The 20,630-nt window shown below is 36.5% G+C and overlaps 1 protein-coding gene across 33 annotated transcripts in view; it reads right to left on the bottom strand.

Moving 5' to 3' along the window:
- Positions 1–20,630, bottom strand: part of Add3 (adducin 3) — a 127,544-nt gene that overhangs the window by 22,115 nt on the left and 84,799 nt on the right. For all 33 annotated transcript variants that reach the window (XM_087185309.1, XM_087185333.1, XM_087185321.1 and 30 more), the window contains one exon: positions 6,835–7,058. In XM_087185309.1, the coding sequence (XP_087041435.1) occupies positions 6,835–7,029 (195 nt within the window). In that variant the 5' untranslated portion in view covers positions 7,030–7,058. The remainder of the gene's footprint in view (positions 1–6,834; positions 7,059–20,630) is intronic.

Below are 20,630 nucleotides of genomic sequence, written 5' to 3' on the forward strand. Positions count from 1 at the left end.
ACATGTATTACAATAGATCTGAGAAGGAGGTGTTAATCTATTTTATTGATTGAATGTCCTTGGCCCTATGTTCTTGAGGGGAGAACTTAAACCCCTTTCCACAGATTAAAATGATACAAAAAGCCAGGTGTGGTGGTGCATGCCTGTAATCCCAGCACACGGGAGGCTGAGGCAGGAAGATCACTGAGAGTTGGAGGCCAGCCTGAACAACATTAGTGAGACTCTGTTTTAAGGGAGAGAGAGAGAGAGAGAGAGAGAGAGAGAGAGAGAGAGAGAGAGAGAGAGAGAGAGAGAAACAGGCTTAAAGAGGTTAGACCCAGAAATGGAAGACACTAAGTGGATGCCATAAAATTGTAGACATTTGCTGGAGCTGGACCAAAGTTTACGTAAACTCTCAGAGTCAACATGAATCAAGCCAATCTGCTCAGTGTGCTGATTTACAAAGGCTTAATCAAAAGGCAACCAGTGGCTCAAGAGACTCAAACTACTTGTTAAACTGATGAGAATTTCTGCTGGGTGGGATAACAAAGCAAAGTAAGACAGGGTGAAAACCTGTTCAAGGCCACATAGCTAGTAAATGTCACAGGAACTGGGTCAAATTTTTTTTTTTTTTGGTACTGGGGATTGAACTTGGGTCCTTGAGCTTGCGCAGCAAGTGGTGAAACCATTGAGCTAAATCCCTGGGCCCCTCAAATGTTTTTTGTTAAGTAAAAATATCTTCATTCTCTATATCACACAATACGGTAAAAACTATCCTAAAGGTGATCCCCATTTGGAATATCTGTTGTGTCACAGAGTGATGTAAAAGCCCTCTGGAAATAAATTATTAGTGGTCCCTTTAGGGTTAAGTATAGGTAAAGAAAACAATCTCAAAGTAAATGAAATTTCCTCAGTCTTTTTAATATAGTTGACAGTGCTTCAACAGATAAAAATTCTTCTAGTGCAAAAGGCTTATTTATTTATTTATTTTTGGTACCAGGGACCCAACTTGGGACCTTGAGCTTGTGTGGCAGGTGCCAGAACCACTGAGCTAAATCCCTGGCCCTCATTTATTTATTATGAAGATCTATAACTTAATTTTGGTTTCATATGACTTTGAAATATTACTCAGATAATTACATAAGTCATAAAACATTAAGTGTAAAAACTATTACTAATATAAAACTTTCAGCTAATTTAAAACAATTTGCTGGAACACTAAACTTTCATTAGAATATTAAAAGAATAAACATTTAACTTATCTTTATGATGAATGATCATTCCTATAAAAATTCAATGTTAATAATTCTTTGGAGTTACTACATACCATATTTCCCCCAAATATAAGATCTAACCAGCAAATAAACCCTAGCATCATTTTTTAGGGTGCTTGTAACATAAGCCCTACCCCAAATAAGGCCCAGTTAAGATGTTAGCCAGACGGACACATTCAGTATGTCTACTGCAGTTCACGATGGACATACTGAATTATAAAATAATGATATTATACATAATTAAATATATTGACATTAATACTTAATATAGATATAATTAAGTGTCTGTCTGTACTCAAGTCAGTGCCTTTGGACGAGAGGTGAATGTCTGTGAACAAATGAACCCAGGGCGGATGCCAATGGCCAACTGGGGCACAGACACAACCCAAGAAGGGAGGGCTTGGTCCTGTCTAATGTGAATCATCATAACTCAGCACGCTGAGTGTTTTAACAGATGTACTTGATGTATTCATGTGAAATACATGTTTTCTGAATTTTGGTGCCTGTAATTTTTTGTTGCTTTTGTCATCACTCTTAATTGTCATCATTTTTTTGCCACTTCTGCCTCATATGTCTTCCATCAACATGTGATTTAATGGCAACTCTGAAGCCAGCCTGCAAGGTCATGACTTGGGTGAAGACTCTCCGGATGAAACTCCTGACAGCTGTGTTGCCAATGCTCTATGAGTAGGTGACATGGACGAGAAGCGTGCGTTTAGGGAGAGCTCTGTTACCGCACATGGGAGATCAGGGCCAATGGCTCTACAGGAAATGGAGCCCCAAGAAATTCAGGCTGGAATTGGGATTTGGAGAGTTATGAAGATGTTCTGGAAGATGAAATGACTGTATTTAAGTAGTGTAGATTGTTGTACATGAAAAAGTAAGACATCTCCTGAAAATAAGTTCTATTGTTTCTTTTGAAGCAAAAATTAATATAAGACCCAGTCTTATTTTGGGGGATACACAGTATCTACTGTGTTCAATGTGTCCCCTTAACTTTGATGAAGCATCACCTAATCCCAACAGTTTGTCCCAGGTACTGCACTCTGAGAAAAGAGGTAAATTACACTCTAGGATCTCCACAGACAATACACATGCAGAGTACATGGGTCAAAGAGAACTTGTGGATAATCTCTATTGCATTAACAAAATGCCAGCATTTGATTTTTTTCCTTCAGTGTCAGGAATTGATCCCAGGGCCTAGCACATGCTAGCAAAGAGCTCTATGACTGAGCTAACACCCCCAGTTCTTTCTTTCTTTCTTTCTCTCTCTCTCTCTTTCTTTCTTTCTTTCTTTCTGGAATCAGGGATTGAACTCGGGACCTTGCAAGGCAGGTGCTGGAACCACTGAGCTAAATCCCCGGCCCGATTTTGTTTTGTTTTAAGACAAGGTCTCACCAAATTGCCAGGCTGGCCTTGAACTTGCAATCCTGCCACAGCCTCCAGAATAGCTGAGATTGCAGATATGTACCAGAAGCCCGGCCCAGGACTTAATTTCTATGAGAAATATCTTTTCTTTCTTCCTTTTGTGGTACTGGGGATGGCACCCCCCAGGCCTTCCCACTGAGCTATGCACATCTCCAGTGCTTTTTATTTTTTTGTTTTTACTTTGAGACAAGGTTTTGCTAAATTGCTAAACTGCCCAGGCTGGGCTTAAATTTGCTATTCTCTTGCCTCATACTCCTGGAATGCTGGGATTACAGGAATGAACTACCATACCAGCTATAAGACAAATAATGTCTTTAAAAAATTTAAAATATTACCCGAAGCTGTGAAATTCCTAGAAAGAAGTAATACTTCTTGGGGGTTACAGCAAGACAAATTCTTTGTTCTTCTATTTTTTTCATATCAAGGCATACGATGCTATTTTTGTTATCCAAATTTATAAATTTACATTTGAACCAAAATGTCTTCTGATTAGGCATTCTTCTTGGATTGGGTTAAATTAACTTGAGCAAAAGAACTGAAGATGAGTAAAAGAAGAAACTATGTATGTGTGGATTTTTTTCATTGTTGCAACCATTTACAGGTTAAGGGTATGAGTTTCAGAGTTAACATTCTGGCCCCACCATTTAACTGTAAAACATTCAGCAAATTATTTAATGTCTCCAAGTTCTATTTATTCATCTGTAAACTAGGAATATTGATACTCCTTTGAGTTGCTTTGAGGATTATATTTTACCCTATATACATAATAGGTACCTGGCATAAGGTAAGAGTTTAAAAAAAGTGTGCTTATAAATGTTTCATATCATATAAATTTGTTACTTAAAATACAAATTAGGGCCAGGATTTAGCTCAGTGGTGCTGCTGCCTGCCTTGCAAGCCAAGGTCCTGAGTTTGATCCCCAGTACCAAAAAAAAAATTAATAATATCTTTGATTTTTATCTTTATTGGTTATAGATTTGTCCAATAAAATGAATTTCAATATTTATAGGCAGCCCATCAAATTTTTAAGAGAATTATATTGGTAGAAACAATGCAAGCTTGGGCTGAAAGTAATACAAAAGAGGCCTTTGGACTCTCAAAACTTCTGTATGAAGTAAGGAGGTTGAGAAAACCAGAGTTGCAAGCTGACTGACTACCTTTCATGGAAAAGGAAGGAAGATTCAGACAATGCAACCAAGAACCCAGAGAGCAGAGCCAAGAGCCATGGAGATGCACTCCTGGTAAGCAGGACTGGGTATCCTCATTAAGACCTTCCAAACATGTGTCTAAATTTCACAATTGCTTTGAATCAGTGACTGTTTGGTATCCAAACTCCAAAAGTTTTTAAGAGAAATGTGTATAAGCAGTTATCTTATGCTTGTTCCACCATTAGGGGTGGGGTGAGGGCAGGTAACTCATCTCTTTATAGTCAATAGAATGAGAGGAACTATATATGAGCTGTATTTAAAGAATTATTCCCTGAGGTGGAACATTGGCACTTAGACCAAATTTAGATGATGAGATTCTGGATTCAAGCTGAAGGGGATGTTAGGAAAGGGTCAATATTTTACACGTGGGAAGAAGGGAAATAAATTGTGGCTGAAGGCAGACTGGTGTTTTTAAAATAAATTGTGACCACAGAGTAGACAACTGTCCCCTCAAAAGGTGAATTTAATTCCTCTTCCCTTGAGTATGGACTGAACTTAGTGACTCACTGATAACTAATAAATAAGGTGGAAGTGAAGGGATGTGATGCCTGAGACTAGGTCATTAAAATATTGTAGGCTGCTTTCTCTTGATGCTTGCTCTGATGGAGCAAGCTTTAAGAAAAGTCTATGTGTTGTGCTGGGGATTTAGCTCAGTGGTGTCGCGCCTGCCTCGAAAGCACAAGATCCTGAGTTCGATCCCTGGTACTGAAAGGAGGGTGGGAAGTCTATGTGACATGGAACTGTGGCCTGCCAACAGCTGTAAGTGATCCATCTTAACAGTGGCTCCCCATCCCATCAAGCCTTCAGCGGACAGTGGCCTTGGCTGATGTCTTAGAAACAACTTCTCGAGAGAACCCGAACCAAAACCACTCAGTGAAGCTGGTGCTGAACTCTGGACTCAAAGAAATGGTGAGATAAAAAATGCTCATCATTTTAAGATGCTAAATTTTAGGTGTAATCTTTTATTTAGCAATAGATTACTAACAGGTCATCCTGTATCACTTCTTTTGGTGAAATATTTCTGTTTTTAAAGAAATTTAAAAACCACTGCCTTAAACTATGGGAGAAGGACAAGATTTATATACTTCCAAGTCTTTCACAAACAAAATTTTAAATTCACTAGGCAAGAATCTAGGAAAAAAATAACCCACAATTGTTTTAAATTTCAGCCTTTTCATTTCTCTGTGATCATTCTTGTTAAGTGAATCAGGAAGGGAAATGACCATCTATCTATATGTCTGCCCTTTTCCATTATTTAACTTCTTCAAGGCATAAGTAAAGTTGATACTTCTAAGTCAATTTACACGTGGAAATGCATGAGTATAAAAAATTAAATATTCTACTCAAAGTGATACTGCTTAGGGCTACTAGCAGTGGTAGCCTTAGCTTAGATGCAGTTTAGTGGTAGGGTGCTCGCCCTCGCATGCATGAGGCCCTGGATTCAATCTTCAGTAGTACAAAAATTATGCTGTCTTTAGTTCAATGGAGAAACTATAAAACAAAAACTCTGGCATAGAAATATACTTTACTACTTTTTTCATTTAAACATTATAGTTTGAATTTAATGATCCTTTTGAGATAGTCCCCCAAGAAATCTCAGTATTTAAACAACCTTTAACAAAATCTGAACTTGGTTTCATTCTTTCAATTACTTTACACTATCTGTTACAATAATCATTTGGTTAATAAGTTAGTTCTTGAAAGTGGAGTTATTTAGGAAATAAGTCAGTTTCTATCTATATAATTAATGTGCCATTTAAGTATTTGTAAACATAGAAACTCAGGTTTGCATAACATATAATCCCTCATCATGACTTCTCTGGTTAATTTCCATTCGATTTGGAAAGGGTTTTTAAAAAACTTGGTACTGTACTTTTTAAATTGTTCAAAGCTTGCATTGCTTTTATAGCTTGTACTTCAATGCTTTCAATCAAGGTCACTCCTATGGGAGAACTACTCGGAGTGGAATTCTCTTTTGGCTTTGGACTTAACTCGTGATTAAATTCACAAGGGCATTAACAAAAATGATTTACCAGGGCTCTATGCCTCTGTGCTTAATTTAAAAGTACCTAAGTTGGAAATCTAATGTAACCCTAACCTGGACATTGTGTCTGTGTGTGCTAAATTCTATCTTACGGGGGGTGTGTGTGTGTGTCCCATGATCTACATTATGCATAAAGCTATAAATTCATTTTGATTCTTATATAAAGCTGTTCTCTCATTTTCCATCACTTATATATGACTTGTGCAATTCCATAAAGGTTTGTAAGAAATCTAACAAACCACCTGAATATGATTTAAAAGTCTGGATATTGCTGTGCAGATGATAGTATTTTCAGCTTGAATTGAATTTATAATCCATTTTTTTTTTTTGGTACTGGGGATCGAACTCGGGACCTTGCACTTTTGAGGCAGTAAGCAGAACCACTGAGCTAAATCCCTGGCCCCAATAATCCACTTTTAATCTAGTTAATTTGGGGTGTGTACACATATGTATGCCTGTATTAGATATATTAACATAAAGTTGCCAAATCACAGACCTTCTCAAAAACTGTCTTTCTATGCTTCTCTGAGCATGAAGGTAGGCAAAGGAAAAAGTAAACATGTGCATGGGATACACCAAACTTAATTCTTAGTTCCTATATTTGAATCATGCCTTTTATCTTCTTCACAGATACTTAGTCTGAATTGGGTATCCTTTAGTGGAGTAAAATTGTCTATTCTCCTTTAGTGAAAGGTTGTATCCAGAAAATGTACTCTATCACAATACTAGTCTGTTAATAAAGCTTTGCAAATTGAATATATAAATTAGGTGTCCATTTCTCCTTTAAGCAACTGGTTACTCCTCTGTAAAGCTGAGGGGTAGTTTAAGAGACCTCCTACCTCATTACGTTAAGGTTTCCACAGGGGAAGAAAAGTTTACAGTTATAATTATTTCAACTCACAGGACTCTGCAGAATCTGAGTAACTCGCTTCCTCTGCTCCATCATATTGAAGTCTTGTCGTAGATCAGGAGACATGTTTCTCTCCCGGATGTATTCTGGATCATTTTCATTAATTCGGTCAAAATATCTCTCTTTGTGAGGCATACTAGGAGGAGGAGGAGTAGTGATCACTTCTTGGCTGGTATCCGAACTCATGTTTCAAGTCTGTGTATACCCCTTGTTCTCTACATAATAAAACATAAAGAAAAGAGGACATTCATGATAAATTCTTTCAAATTTTACATGCACTAACTAATCAGCTTAATTTTGCCACCAATATAACACTTGAGACTTTCTTTAAAAAGGAGCTCCTGGGAGGGGCTGCAGCTCAGTAGCACTTGCTGCACATGTACCAGGCTCTGGGTTTGATCCCCAGCACCCCAGGGGCAAAAAAAGTAACTTGTAAAAAAAATTAAAACAAGTTTTACTCATCAAAAAGTACCTTAGGTTAAAAAAAAAGGTATCTTAGGTTATAATGCTAAATTCCAAACTGATATTTTAAGAGCCAAAGGAAACTTAAGGTTCAATCACTACCAAATGAATTTTTGAAGGGAACAGCAACCAAAATACCCAAAAGCAAAATGGCACATACTGATGGCAAATCTTCACAATAAGCACTGTCAGTAGAGCTTCTTTAACTCTCTTACTCATGCTTTTAGAGCAAAAGTTTTGGCCATATTTAATGACCACTATATTCCACAGGGAATGTAATTAGCTAATTTAAAAAAGAAATATGACTTCAAGTTTTTGAAATAATTCAACAAATTCCCAGGGACAATGTCAGACTTGCTGAGGTTGCTGCTAGACTCTAACTCTAGCAGATGTACTTCAGGTGAGGAAAAAATAAAAAACTATTCAGAAGGCATATAAACAGCCATAATTCACTTAACATGATTACTATTGATACTGAGGATAATCTTTGATTTTATACCAGGGAGATAATTTGGGGTTTGCTACAGCCAAGCACCTAGCTAGCTATAGTTAGATAACAAGACAGTCAAATTATTTAATTTTCCCCACCCCAAATTATGATCAACGTGCTATAAGTTAATTATGTCACCTGACTGAGTGCTTCTCAAATATCCCCAAAGGAGTTTCCAACCCACTGTGAACCAATGTTTTTATAAAATACAAAATAACACACTTAGATATCATGGCAATATAAAATTGCAATAAAAGTTGATTGTTTACTGTCATTTTTATACTAGTCACGGTGGGCAGGGAGAACAGGAAGTGATGGCCTAATGGGTACTGGGTTTCTGTCTAGGGTGAATGGAGTTCTAGATCTAGACAGTGGTGATGGCTGTAAAACACTGAGAATGTACACTACTTAATGTCACTAGAACTGTATACTTTAGTCAAGTTGGTAAATTTTATATCATAAATTTTAACAACTCAAAATAGATCAAACTTCAAATGTAAAATTATAAAACTTTTAGAAAAAACAGATGACCTTTGGTATTTAGGGCAACATAAACAGTTCCTAAATACTAAAATCATAAACCATAAAAGGAAAACTTACATATTGGACCAGACCAACATTTCAAATGTCTGTCATAAATGACATTGTTAAGAGAATAAAAAGACAAGGGACAGACTGGGAGAAAATTATATGGAAACCACATATCCAATGAAGAACTAGTATACAGGAGGCATAATGGACCCTCAAAAATCAAGAGTTAAAACAAAACAAAACAAAAACCTGAACAATTCAATTAGATATGGTCAAAAGACACAGATATTTCACCAGAGAGGATATGTACATTACAAATGGGCACTCAAAAATATGTTTAACATTATTAGCTATATTAATTAAACCCAAATTAAAACTGCAATGAGCTATGATTGCACAAGTATCAGGATGGTTAAAATAAAAAATAAATGACACTAAATCCTAGAAAAATGTAGAGAAACTGGTTCTTCAGACATTGCTAGGAGAATGTAAATGGTACAGGTACTCTGGTAAATGACTTGGCATTAAAAAAAAACACTAAACATGTAACTACTATATGGCCCAGCAAATATGCTCTTGGTCATTTAACCCGAAGAAAGGAAAACTTATATTCACACAAAAATCTGCATACAGATCTTCACAGTAGCTTTATTTGTAGCAGTTAAAGACTGGAAACAATCTATACTTTCAATAGGTGAGTGGAGTGAGGAGCCAACTATGGAGTATTACCTGTCAATAAACAGGAATGAATTACAGATAATACAATAGCCTAAATAAATATCCAGTGAATTATGCTGGGTGGAAAAGCTACTCACTAAAGATTACATGAGGGACTATTCCATTTATATAATGTTCTTGAAATGACAGCATTATAGAAGTGGAGAACAGATTAGCAACTGCCAAGGGTTAAATAAGGATGAGCATAAAGATATGCTCAGGACTGAGGGGTTATAAAAGGGCAACAGGAGAGATCCTTGTGGTAAAGAGACTATTTTGTATTATGACTGTAGTGGTGAATTCATGAATTCATGGAATAAAATTACATAGAAATAAATACATATAAATGAACAGGAGCAAACTAGGGAAATCTGAATAGGATCAATTAACAACACTGAGCCTATCAATATCAATACTGATAGTGATATTATACCACAGTTTCACAAAATATTACTAATGGGAGAAGAGATGAATAAAAGGTACACTGATTCTGTGTTAATTTTTCACAATTGCATATGCATCTACAATTATGTAAAAACAGTTTAATTTTAACAAAATATCCTGTAAGAATAGAAAAGGCAAAATTGCTAGATTCCATCAATCAGTCTATCTATGATGAGCTCTGCAACAGGGTAAAGCTTATATTGTAGTTATATGTAGGTATTTTCTGTAACCGCAAAGCATTTTAAAGTACTACACTGGATCTGAATAAAAATGCATAGAGCCACAGATCATTCAACAAGTGTTTGAGTAACTCCTATATGCCAAGGTCCTGTAATGGGGACACAATGGCAAGTAAGACATAATTCTTCCCGAGGCTTGCAGTCTAGCAAGTAATACAAAGGAGGCCACAATTACATTGTAAAAATGTCATGATTACTATGAACAGATTATTTTAAGGGTCCCTGCAGATTGTCCTAGTTCTTATCCTATCATCTGATTGGTATTCTCTGACTTAGTCCTGTAATATGGCTTGATTTAGCTTAGTATCCATAATTGCTAGAGATTTCCTATAATAGGTATTACTTTAAAGGTAGGTCATCACAGCATTTAAAAACTATCAATTACTGAGCTCTTCTCTGCTAGCCCCTGGGTTGAGGGGTATACCAAGATCAATACATTTGCCACTCATAATCCTGTGTAGAGGTATTATCTTCATGTTATAGAGGAGGAAATAAAGCCACTGAGAAGTAACCTGTTTCAGGTCAAAACAGCTAGCAAATGATGGAACTTAAAACTAGATCTTTTTAACTCTATAGCTCTTTTTTTTTTTAGTACTGGGGATCGAACTTGGGATCTTGTGCTTGCAAGGCAGGCGGCAGAACCACTGAGCTAAATCCCTGGCCCTTAACTCTACAGCTTTTGATGTTAAACAACCCAGACTGATAGCCAGTAGCTTCTTTAAATTCCATTTCCACCATTCAATAGCAAGGAAGAAGTCACGCATCTGTCATCCCTACAGCTCACTACAGAGCCTCCCAAGGAGTGACATTTTAGTGGCAGACTCATCCCTCTTAACCTTAAACAGCTCATCTTGGGCATAAATACTTCTGCTTCCAAGTGGTATCTGAAACATTTCAGTCCGTGTGCCTTCTCTTTAAAACTGGCCAAAGTTATTTTTAACACCATATACATCCAGGCAATATAATCCAGTGAAACTAGTAGTTTGAATCAGTGTGAACCGTTAGGGGAAGATATTAGCAGTGTTCTCTGAGCTGAAAAAAGCAATTAATTAATTAATTAATTAATTATTTTTTCTGGTACCAGGGATCGAATTCAGGACCTTGTGCTTGCGAGGCAGGCGTGGTGCCACTGAGTTAAATCCCGGCCCCATTTTTTTTTAAAACCAATTTTTTAAAAAGTAAAATTTAAGGCCGGGGATTTAGCTCAGTGGTTTCGCCGCCTGCTGCGCAAGCGCAAGGACCCGAGTTTGATCCCTGGTACCAAAAAAAAAAAAAGTAAAATTTAAGGGCCAGGGATTTAGCTCAGTGGTTCTGTCGCCTGCTCTGCAAGCGTAAGCACCCGAGTTCGATCCCTAGTACCAAAAAAAAAAAAAGTAAAATTAATACAAAAATTTAAAGCAATGTTATAAAACTTGTCAACGCTATGGGTTTTTCTCTGATGAATATTTTTGCCATGTAGGTTAGAACCAAGATATCAGGCATAAACAAAATACTAGTTTTAAAAATCTTACCCAAATATTTATATAGCAACAACCCAATATTTATGGGGTTTTATTTTTTGGTGTTTTTTTTTTAGGCATAGTCTCTCCCTTTGTGGTTCAGGCTGGCCCTGAATTCACTATGTAGCCTCAGCTGGCCTCAAACTCACAGTGATCCTCCTGCCTCAGGCTCCCATTACAGGCATGCACCACCATGCCCAGCCCAACATTTATGTCTTTGTTTGTTTGTTTATTTATTTTGGTACCAGGACGAACTCGGGTCCTTGCACTTGCAGGGCAGGTGACGGAACCACTGAGCTAAATCCCCGGCCCCCAAACATTTATATTTAAAGACCATTAGGTTCAAGACACAAATAGATGAATAACTCTAGAAGAGTGGCTTTCAAATTTTTTAAATTGGTAATTAACAATAATATATATTTTTTCTTTTTTAGTTTTTGAGATAGGGTCTCACTATATATTCCAGGTTGGCCTTGAACTCACTATGTAGTCCAAAATGGCCTCGAACTTTTGGTGATTCTCCTGCCTCATCCTCCCCAGTGCTGACATGTTATGCATGTGCCACCACACTTGGCCACAATAACACATTTTACATTGTATTCATATGAAAATTTATATTTAAGCTATATAACTGAAATAAATGCATAACCTAAGACTCTCCCTTATTAAGTGGCATATTCTAATATTTTCTATTTTAATCTATTTCCTTTTCAAAAGAAATGCTGTCAAATAGATTCATGATCCACAAATGGGTTAGAAACTCTGAGTTACAGGCAGATGGGAAAAAGAAAGAAGTTTGTTATGTTGGTGTTAGACTGGGGGAAGGAGGAGAATGAAAATGAATTATGTACTACAGAAAAGATTATGATTGGACTTTTTGAAGAAATGTTTATTGCAGATTATATTTCTCTACACACGACTATTTTAAAGGTAGTACTTCGTGGTAAATCTGATACTTCCAACTTTTTAAAAACAAAGTTTAAGCCCAGAAAAGGCACAGGTAAACTGAGACCAAAGATAGAAGAAAAACAATTGTTCTTGTATGCATGCAAAAATATTTATATTTTGCATTCAGAAACATAAATGTTAAGAAAACTTTAAGTAGCCAATCTCAGATAAAATGTTACAACTGTCTACTTTAGATAAGGCTTTGCTGATAGCACAATACTGAACATATAAATAATACATCAATGTCAACACTAGAGAAAGATGAAAACATTTTCAAGCTATCTGAGGGAATTATGAAGGGCTGGTTTTGATTCTATGAACTGTATTCTGAAAGCAAAACTTTTTTGGTCTGGTTTTTGAAATTACACATCTATAATAGGCTCTAAAAACAGAGCCACAGAGCCATTTAAAGATACTGCCAATGATTCCCATCTATCCAGGTCCCTCAGCCATCTAACTTGACTATCTGCACACAAGAATTGTATTTTTGTAATGTTTCAGAATATTCAACCACTTGAAAATTGAACAAAACTCCTGTTCTTTTTTGTTTTTTGTTGTTGCTGAGTATCGAACTCGGGATCTTGTGCTTGTGAGGCAGGCAGCAGAACCACTGAGCTAAATCCCCGGCCCAAAAATCCTCTATTCTTGGCCCAAATTATGGATTAATTCTGCACAATAATTGTCCAGTACTCTTTAATAATGTCGGGATTATGAAAGATAAAGACTGAGGAATTGTTCCAGATTGAAATCAGAGTCAAGAGACTAAGATGTCACAACTAAAGGCAAGGTTGTAATATTAGATTGGATCTTGAGCCAGGAAATAGTGGATATTAGAGGAAACCATTAGTAAAAGTGTATAAAATATGTAAATATAATAGTATTTATAGCAATGTTAATTTCCTAATACTGATAATTACATTGTGGTTACATAAAATATTATTATTTTAGGGAATTTGCATGAAGGATAGATAGAGTTCCTTTACTATTTTTGTAACTCTTTTGTAAATCTGGGTTAATTTTTTTAAAAGGCAAAAAATAAGAGGCCCCAACAAAATATATACATAAATAAACATTAATCCAATATAAGATAAATCCAACTCAGATACAGTCAAAGAAAAATACAAAAACTTTCAAGGCACTCCTTGAATTTTATAGTCTACCATACTCTCCCTGCAAATAATTTTAAAGTTTGCTCATAGGTAATACATCATACAAAATGAAATTACAAAAAGCAAGCTCCTCAAAAATATGTGAGCTATTAAACTAAAAACTAACCATTTACACATTAAATTAAAGCTATATCACCAAATCTGCTTAGATTTATTAATACAAGAATGCTCAAAACTCAAAGTAGTATAACTTTAAAACTTCTTTTATAACTTTAATACTTTTAAAGTGTGTTTAGACTATGTGTTTTGTAATGCTTCCCATTATCACATTAATCCAATGTGTTCACAGACTGACATACAGGATCTAGAAACAGATCCAGGGTAAGTATAAATGTCTGAAAATGGAAGGAGTACATTAACAATATCTTGTCTGCTTAAATTTTTTTTTCTGGTACTGGGGATGGAACCCAGGGCCTTGTGCATAATAGGCAAGTGCTCTACTACTGAGTTACATCTCCAGTCCCGATGAAATATTCTAAAGTATATTTTCAAGAGGGGGAAAAGTATTTGAGCCTCTAGAATATAAGAATAATGTTCATAAAGCCTATATTTTAGAAGTTCTTTCTAAACATTTAAAAGAACTACAGGGCCGGGGATTTACCTCAGTGGTTTCGCCATCTGCTGCGCAAGCGCAAGGACCGGAGTTCGATTCCCAGTACCAAAAAAAAAAAAAGTACTACATAACTTGAAGTAATCACTTTAGTGAATAGTACACAAGTGAATTCCACACCCAATGAGCCACAATCTTGCTGCTCTGTGGCTCCCTGTGCCCTCCCCGTTCAGCAACATAACAGAGCAAACAGCCCTATTTTCTTCTCTGGACCCGTTAACACTGTGATCACCACGCTTGCCTTTCCTGTGGTCTGGTAGGCTGTTCTGGCACCTGGGCTGCTATATCTGCTGCCTGTCTCTAGATGAACTGGGTACCTGGATTTGGGGTTTGTCTTAGTTACTTTTCTTGTTGCTGAGACAAAATACTTGACACCCAAAGTTAAAGGAGGAAAGATTTATTTGGCTCACAGTTCGAGGTTTCAGCCCATCACTGGCTGGCTCCAGGGCAGGGTGACATGGCAGACAGGCACCACAGAGGAGAAACAGTTCATGGCAGACAGAAGTTAGCAAAGCAGCAAGGGCCGTTCTAGCCCTTTTATCTTATCCAGGCTACTCAGGGTGGGTAGTGCTCACACCTTTAATCCTAGCACCCCTGATCCTAGCATTGCACCATGAATCAATTCCAGTGTCACACACTCACAATACAGCCACTTCTGAAAAAGACCCACCTCTGACCACATGAAGCTTTGGGGGGACATCTAGACACAGCCTTAACAGGCTTCATGGTAGACTTTTTAAAATGACCACAAGAATTTCTCCCATACTTCTTTGCAATGGAACTTTGCTTATTCCATTAGGAAATGGAAGACTATTTTCCTTCCCCTTGAATCTGGGTTCAATCTTTGTGAGCTGCTTTGACTGAATGAATGTAGCAGCAGTGACATTATACAACTTCCAAGGTTAGGCCTTTAGGGGTCTTGGAGTTGCAATGCCATGAAGTAGTTCATCAGGAAAAATCTTGACAAAGAGGCCCAGTTCCCAGCAGCTTCCACGAGCTAAATACAGCAACATGAATCCAGGAAAAAGCAGGTGAGGTAACTATCCACTGGTTCTCAGCCAATACACAGAATCATGAGAAATGACAAACTGTTTTAGACCCAAAACAATTAGTTTTTTTTAAACCAGCAAAAGATAACTATAATGAAAACTGGTGCCCAAAAGTGGAGTGCTACAATAACAAAAACAGAGTATGTGGGACAGGCTTTGTGACCAAGCACTGGGGAGGCTGACAGGACAGAGGGGTGTTTGCTACTGCAGGCTGGAGAAAGGGGTGTGTTATGTAGTGACACCATGAGTTGGTAAGCATGTGTTTACTTGAACACTAGAAAACATACTTAGTAAATGTATATCTGGTGAAGGAGATTTCTAGGCAGAATGCTGGAAGAGCCAGTTGAGGGTTATATCAAACTTACTTTGATACAATTATGTATAAGAAATAATACACCTAAGAAATTATAAGAAGTAACAATTGAGGGTTTAAAAAACTTATTTTGATATAATTAGGTATAAGAAATACTGCACATCCCTTGTATCCTTTATCTTGCTTTTGCCAATGGCAAAACTTTGGTGAAACTTTGTATTACAATATGACAACCAGAACCCCAACAGTGATACATCAGGAAGGAGATTGTTCCCATGAAAGTACTCATGTTGCTCTTTAACAGAGCAAGGACCACTTCACTCCTTTCATCAGCAGCATCCATCAATTTATTCCATACTACAATTTTGCTAATTGAACACATTATACAACTAAAAACATTCAGTATATAACCTTTGAGGATTGGATTTTTTTAACAGCGTAAACTCACTAGAGATTTATAGAAACTGTTGTATCAACTATTGGTTCATTGTTATTGTTAGTAGTCTTCTACATTATGTATGGCTGTATCACTATTTAATTCCTTGCCTATTGAAAAAAATCTGGGTTATTTCCCATCTTTGGCTATTATTATGGCATTATTTTTCATAATAGCCAAAAATGGAAATAATTCAAACATCAACTGGTGAATGGATAAAGACAATATCTATAAATATATATCCATATATCTATAAATGGCAATATAAAAAGAAATGAAGGGGCTGGGGATTTAGCTCAGCGGTGCCAGTGCCTGCCCTGCAAGTGTAAGGTCCTGAGTTCTATTCCTAGTACCAAAAAAAAAAAGAAATGAAGTACTGATACATGTTACAACATAGTTGAACTCTGAAACATTAAGTGAAATAAGTGAAAGAAGCCACTAATGAAGGACCACACATTTATATGAAATGTTCAGAACAGGCAAACCTACAGAGGCAGAAAGTAGATTAGTGTTTGCCTATGGCTAGGGGAAAATGAAGATTGGCTATTGGTAATAATGTTCTAAAATGATTATGGTGATTATTGTACAACTCCAAATATATTAAAAACCACTGAACTGTATACTTTCAATGGGCAGATTGTATAGTACATGAATTACATCTTCATAAAGCTGTGATGAGAAGCTACTGAATATCTTGCAAGCTTGGGTATGGGCACCATTTTTGTAGTCCCATAATGGCAGGGTGCTCCATAAATGGGGGCTGAATTATTTTTTATTATGTCATAAGTTCTTCCAAATCAATCTTATTTATATTATTTATAGGCTAGGAAAGTCAAAAACAGTCCTTTGAAGTTAGTACTTACTTATAAAAAAAAGTCTTTCCAAACTTAAAAATCTTGGCGGTTTTAACAGCTTTTTCTAGAACAGGCAGAGTACTTTCAAGTACCAGGCCTGTTGTTCAACACTTAAAACAATAATCAGAAGGGCTGGGGATTTAGCTCAGTGGTTTCGCCGCCTGCTGCACAAGCGCAAGGACCCGAGTTCAATCCCCGGTACCAAAAAAAAAACCAACAACCCAATAATCAGAGATGTGTCAAGACTTCAAAGCAGGTTATTTGATTAAAACAACAACAACACTAGTTTATTCAGTTACAGTTTTTCTTGGTGAAAGTTTCTGTAAAATTACAAAGGCATTTAAATTTCTAGAAAACAACCTAGATCCTACACAAACTATGACAAGGCCACATCCTGAGATCAACTAGTGAAATTTTATCCAAGTTCTAAAAGATATGAGCTACTTTCAACTGCTAATCAAAATTTTATTACAATTAACATGGAAATTTGGCAGACCTGGAAAACTGAACTAGACATACGTAAAAGTAGAGAAAAATGGAAACAAACAAACCTGGGTTGAGTAACACAGGTGGCACTCTTTCTAAGTGCCTAAGTGGAGGAAGATACAATTATCCTACAAAGCACTGGAATCTTATTGCTATATTAACTACTAGTTTTAAGCCAGCTCTCTTGGAATATGTCACATTAAAGGATTACATTTTACAGATGAGAGGAAACTCACAGGTGGTGAGTGATTTTTATACAGGTACAACACTTAAGTATCATATTGCTATAAAGTCATAATAATGACATTAGTATTAACGTGTCATTTTGAGATTGAGCAAAATATAAGAAGTAGGCCCACCACATCATGTTATATTTGTATTTCATAAACACTACTGACTGAAAAGAATAAGACTATAAGAAAGGGGGCTGGGGATTTAGCTCAGTGGTTCTGGCAAGGTCCCGAGTTCAATCCCCGGTACCAAAAAAAAAAGAAAAAAAAAGAAAGGGGGAAAATTCTGGTGCTTGTGAATAGACTTAACAATCTGTCTGGTATGAATAAACTGATGCATGAGTGAAGTAACTGTATAATGGTGGTTTGACCTAAACACCAAAAGGACATGTTTTTAAGTAACTAAGTTATTAAAGAATAAGAAGTACCTATTAACATTTTACCAATATTTCAGATCTGCCTTTTCACTTAAATTCTTTAAAGGCTTTGAAGCAAAAATAACTAGAGAAAAAGTTTGGATTACAGATGCCTTAATAAAGAGGGATGTCCAAGACCAACACCTAGCACCGTCAGGGTTGATTAGTGTAGCCCAGACCTTTGTCCACCATACTTCTTCCTCATAACCCTTCACCTCATGAACTTGTTCTTTCCCATTAGTACTTAGCAAGACATGACTTAGCCATATACAAAGAGCAGTATTAAGAGGTGTGGACATCATGGTAACAATAAATAAATGGTATCACGGAATATCCTGGGCAGTTCTACACAATTTTGGGCCTCTATATGAAACAGACTTTGGAAAAAGATTGTCAGGATTTAAAAAGTTAAGTACAGGGCCGGGGATTTAGCTCAGTGGTTCTGGCGCCTGCCTCGCAAGCACAAGGTCCGGAGTTCGATCCCCGGTACCAAAAAAAAAAAAAAAAATTTCAAGAGGTAAAAAGTTAAGTACAACACATCAACAAAATGAGAGATTATAGAAATTGGTCTAAAATGAGTATGAAATACACGTGTGTGTATACACATGCATTTCTAAACTATCAATCAGCAACACAATCATTTTTTCATTCATAATGTTCTAGGTATTATGTTCTACACATATTATCTCATTTAATATTTCTCAGAACTTTATGAAGAAGTGACCAGTACCCCTATATCAGATACGGAAACCAAGATTTAACACTTTGCCTTAGATTACCAAATGTTCTTTGCCAAATGAGGAATTATTCATAGTTAGGGTTCATAACTCCCCCACTTGGGGATTGAATGATTTGAAAGACTTTCATTTTCTAGAGATATTACCAGCTACTATTTGATTGCCTTTTAGGTGGCCTGGAAATATAATGAAGGATCACAGCATTAAGTATCAAAGTAGAAATTTGAAATTGCAATAAAATTTGAACAAAGTCCTGAGTTAGATACCTGGTGTGTGTATGGGGGATGGGGTGGGTGGGTGGGAGAAGATATCAAATCAAAACAAAAAAAAGATACAGTTAGTGTGATCCTTAGGTTCTATGCAACTTAAGGCTGGGCATGATGGTGCATACCCATAGTACTAGCACTTGGGAGGCTGAGGCAGGAGGATTGCCTCAAATTCAAGGCCAGCCTGGGCTACATAGCAAATTCAAGGACAGCCTGAACTACATAGCCAGACCCTGTCTCAAAAAAAAAAAAAAAAATTGATTTAAAAGTGTGTGTGTATGGGGGGGGGCCATAGCAGTAACAAGCTAGTAACAACAACAACCCACCATGTTACTAAGTATCCCTGTACTTAACAAAAGCATTCATAAAACTGTCAACTGGCAGGCACAGCTAAGGAAGTATTTCAGTTTTAAGTTTTGTTTGGAAAAAAAAATGATGGCTGGTTGTGGTGGCACAGGCCTATAATCCCAGTACTCTGGGGGCCTGAAGCAGGAGGCCTGTAATTTGAATCCAGCCTGGGTGACTTAGGGAGACCAAGAAAGAAAAAAGGAAGGAAAGAAAAAGGAAAAGGGAAAGAAGGAGGGAAAGGTAATTAGGATAAACTATTTTAGCAAATATGAAGTTTCCGTATGACCCTGAGATTGCATAAGTAGAACAAAGTAGTCTGATGTAACCATAAAACCATAATATCCATTGTTTGGAATGTAAGTGTAGAGCAATAAGCATAAAAATATCATGTGTGTGTTTGAAATGTCAACATAATCATTTAGCAGTGGTCCAAAGATGAAGAGCATTCCCAGTCAGACAATACTAAGGATGAATCTAACCTCTTTCTCAGTACGTACTAATACTTGATGAAGGATATTTTATTAATCTGTATTACCCATTACAGAGAACAGTGGATTGTACAGACATCTGTACTTGATGAGTAGGACGGGAGACCAGGGGATGGGAAGAAAAGGCAGTAGCTTGTTTGGAGACCTTAGTAGGTGCCAAGGACAACATTCATTGGTAACTTGAAAAAAATCTTTATTATAATAGGTGATATTTACTAATTATAATGGCTACACAAGGGGCAGATTTACAAACTTGAAAGCATGTACCAAAAGTTCAGAGAAGTGTATCTTCTTGAAATCCAAACTCAATCATTATCTATGTTAGCCTGAATTGTTGTCAATATAAATCACTGAGAAAGGTAAATATGGAACTGATTCTTTCTATACACTTATATTTATAGATACATATTATATAACTAGATATAGTCATAAGTAAATATGTAGCATAAAATGAGTGAAACAATTATCCATAGAAAGTCAATCCCTCAAGGATCTTGTAGAATCTAAAAACACATGGCCTCATACCTTACTCTTCCTATAAACTATGATGAACATTCTACATGTATCCCTCAGTCATCATTTGTTTTCAACACTGAGTTTTTGGAAATGGTTGAGGGAAAAAAAAGGCATTTCTTCCCCGAGAGAAAGTTGACAGAGATTAGAGGATTGATTACTTGAATGTGCCTCTAGGACATTTTGTTTCTGTTATTGAGTCCCCTGGTATCGGTGAAATTTTAAAAATTGAGATCCAGGAACTTGACAGCTCATGACAAATGAGAAGTTTTAAAAAAGAGGAACCACTAGAGATTATGAGTTTTAAAGAGTCATCACTCTCAATTTCTAGAGATACCTTAAATCTCTGACTCATTACCATTTGGTAGTGTTGGAGGGGGATTTAAAGGAAGTATCAGCTCTCACAGACTTTATGAACTTACACTTATTTATTGGTGCAACACTGAGTTTCAGATTGAAAGCCTCTGCTTTTTGACATTTTTTAAAGTCATGTTTTAAGGTCAAATTTACTCTTGCCTATTACAATAATACTTGCTCTACAA

This window comes from Heterocephalus glaber, unplaced genomic scaffold, assembly GCF_053883595.1.
Source record: "Heterocephalus glaber isolate CG9 unplaced genomic scaffold, H.glaber_assembly_v1.0 deba00001497, whole genome shotgun sequence".
NCBI lineage: Eukaryota > Metazoa > Chordata > Mammalia > Rodentia > Bathyergidae > Heterocephalus > Heterocephalus glaber.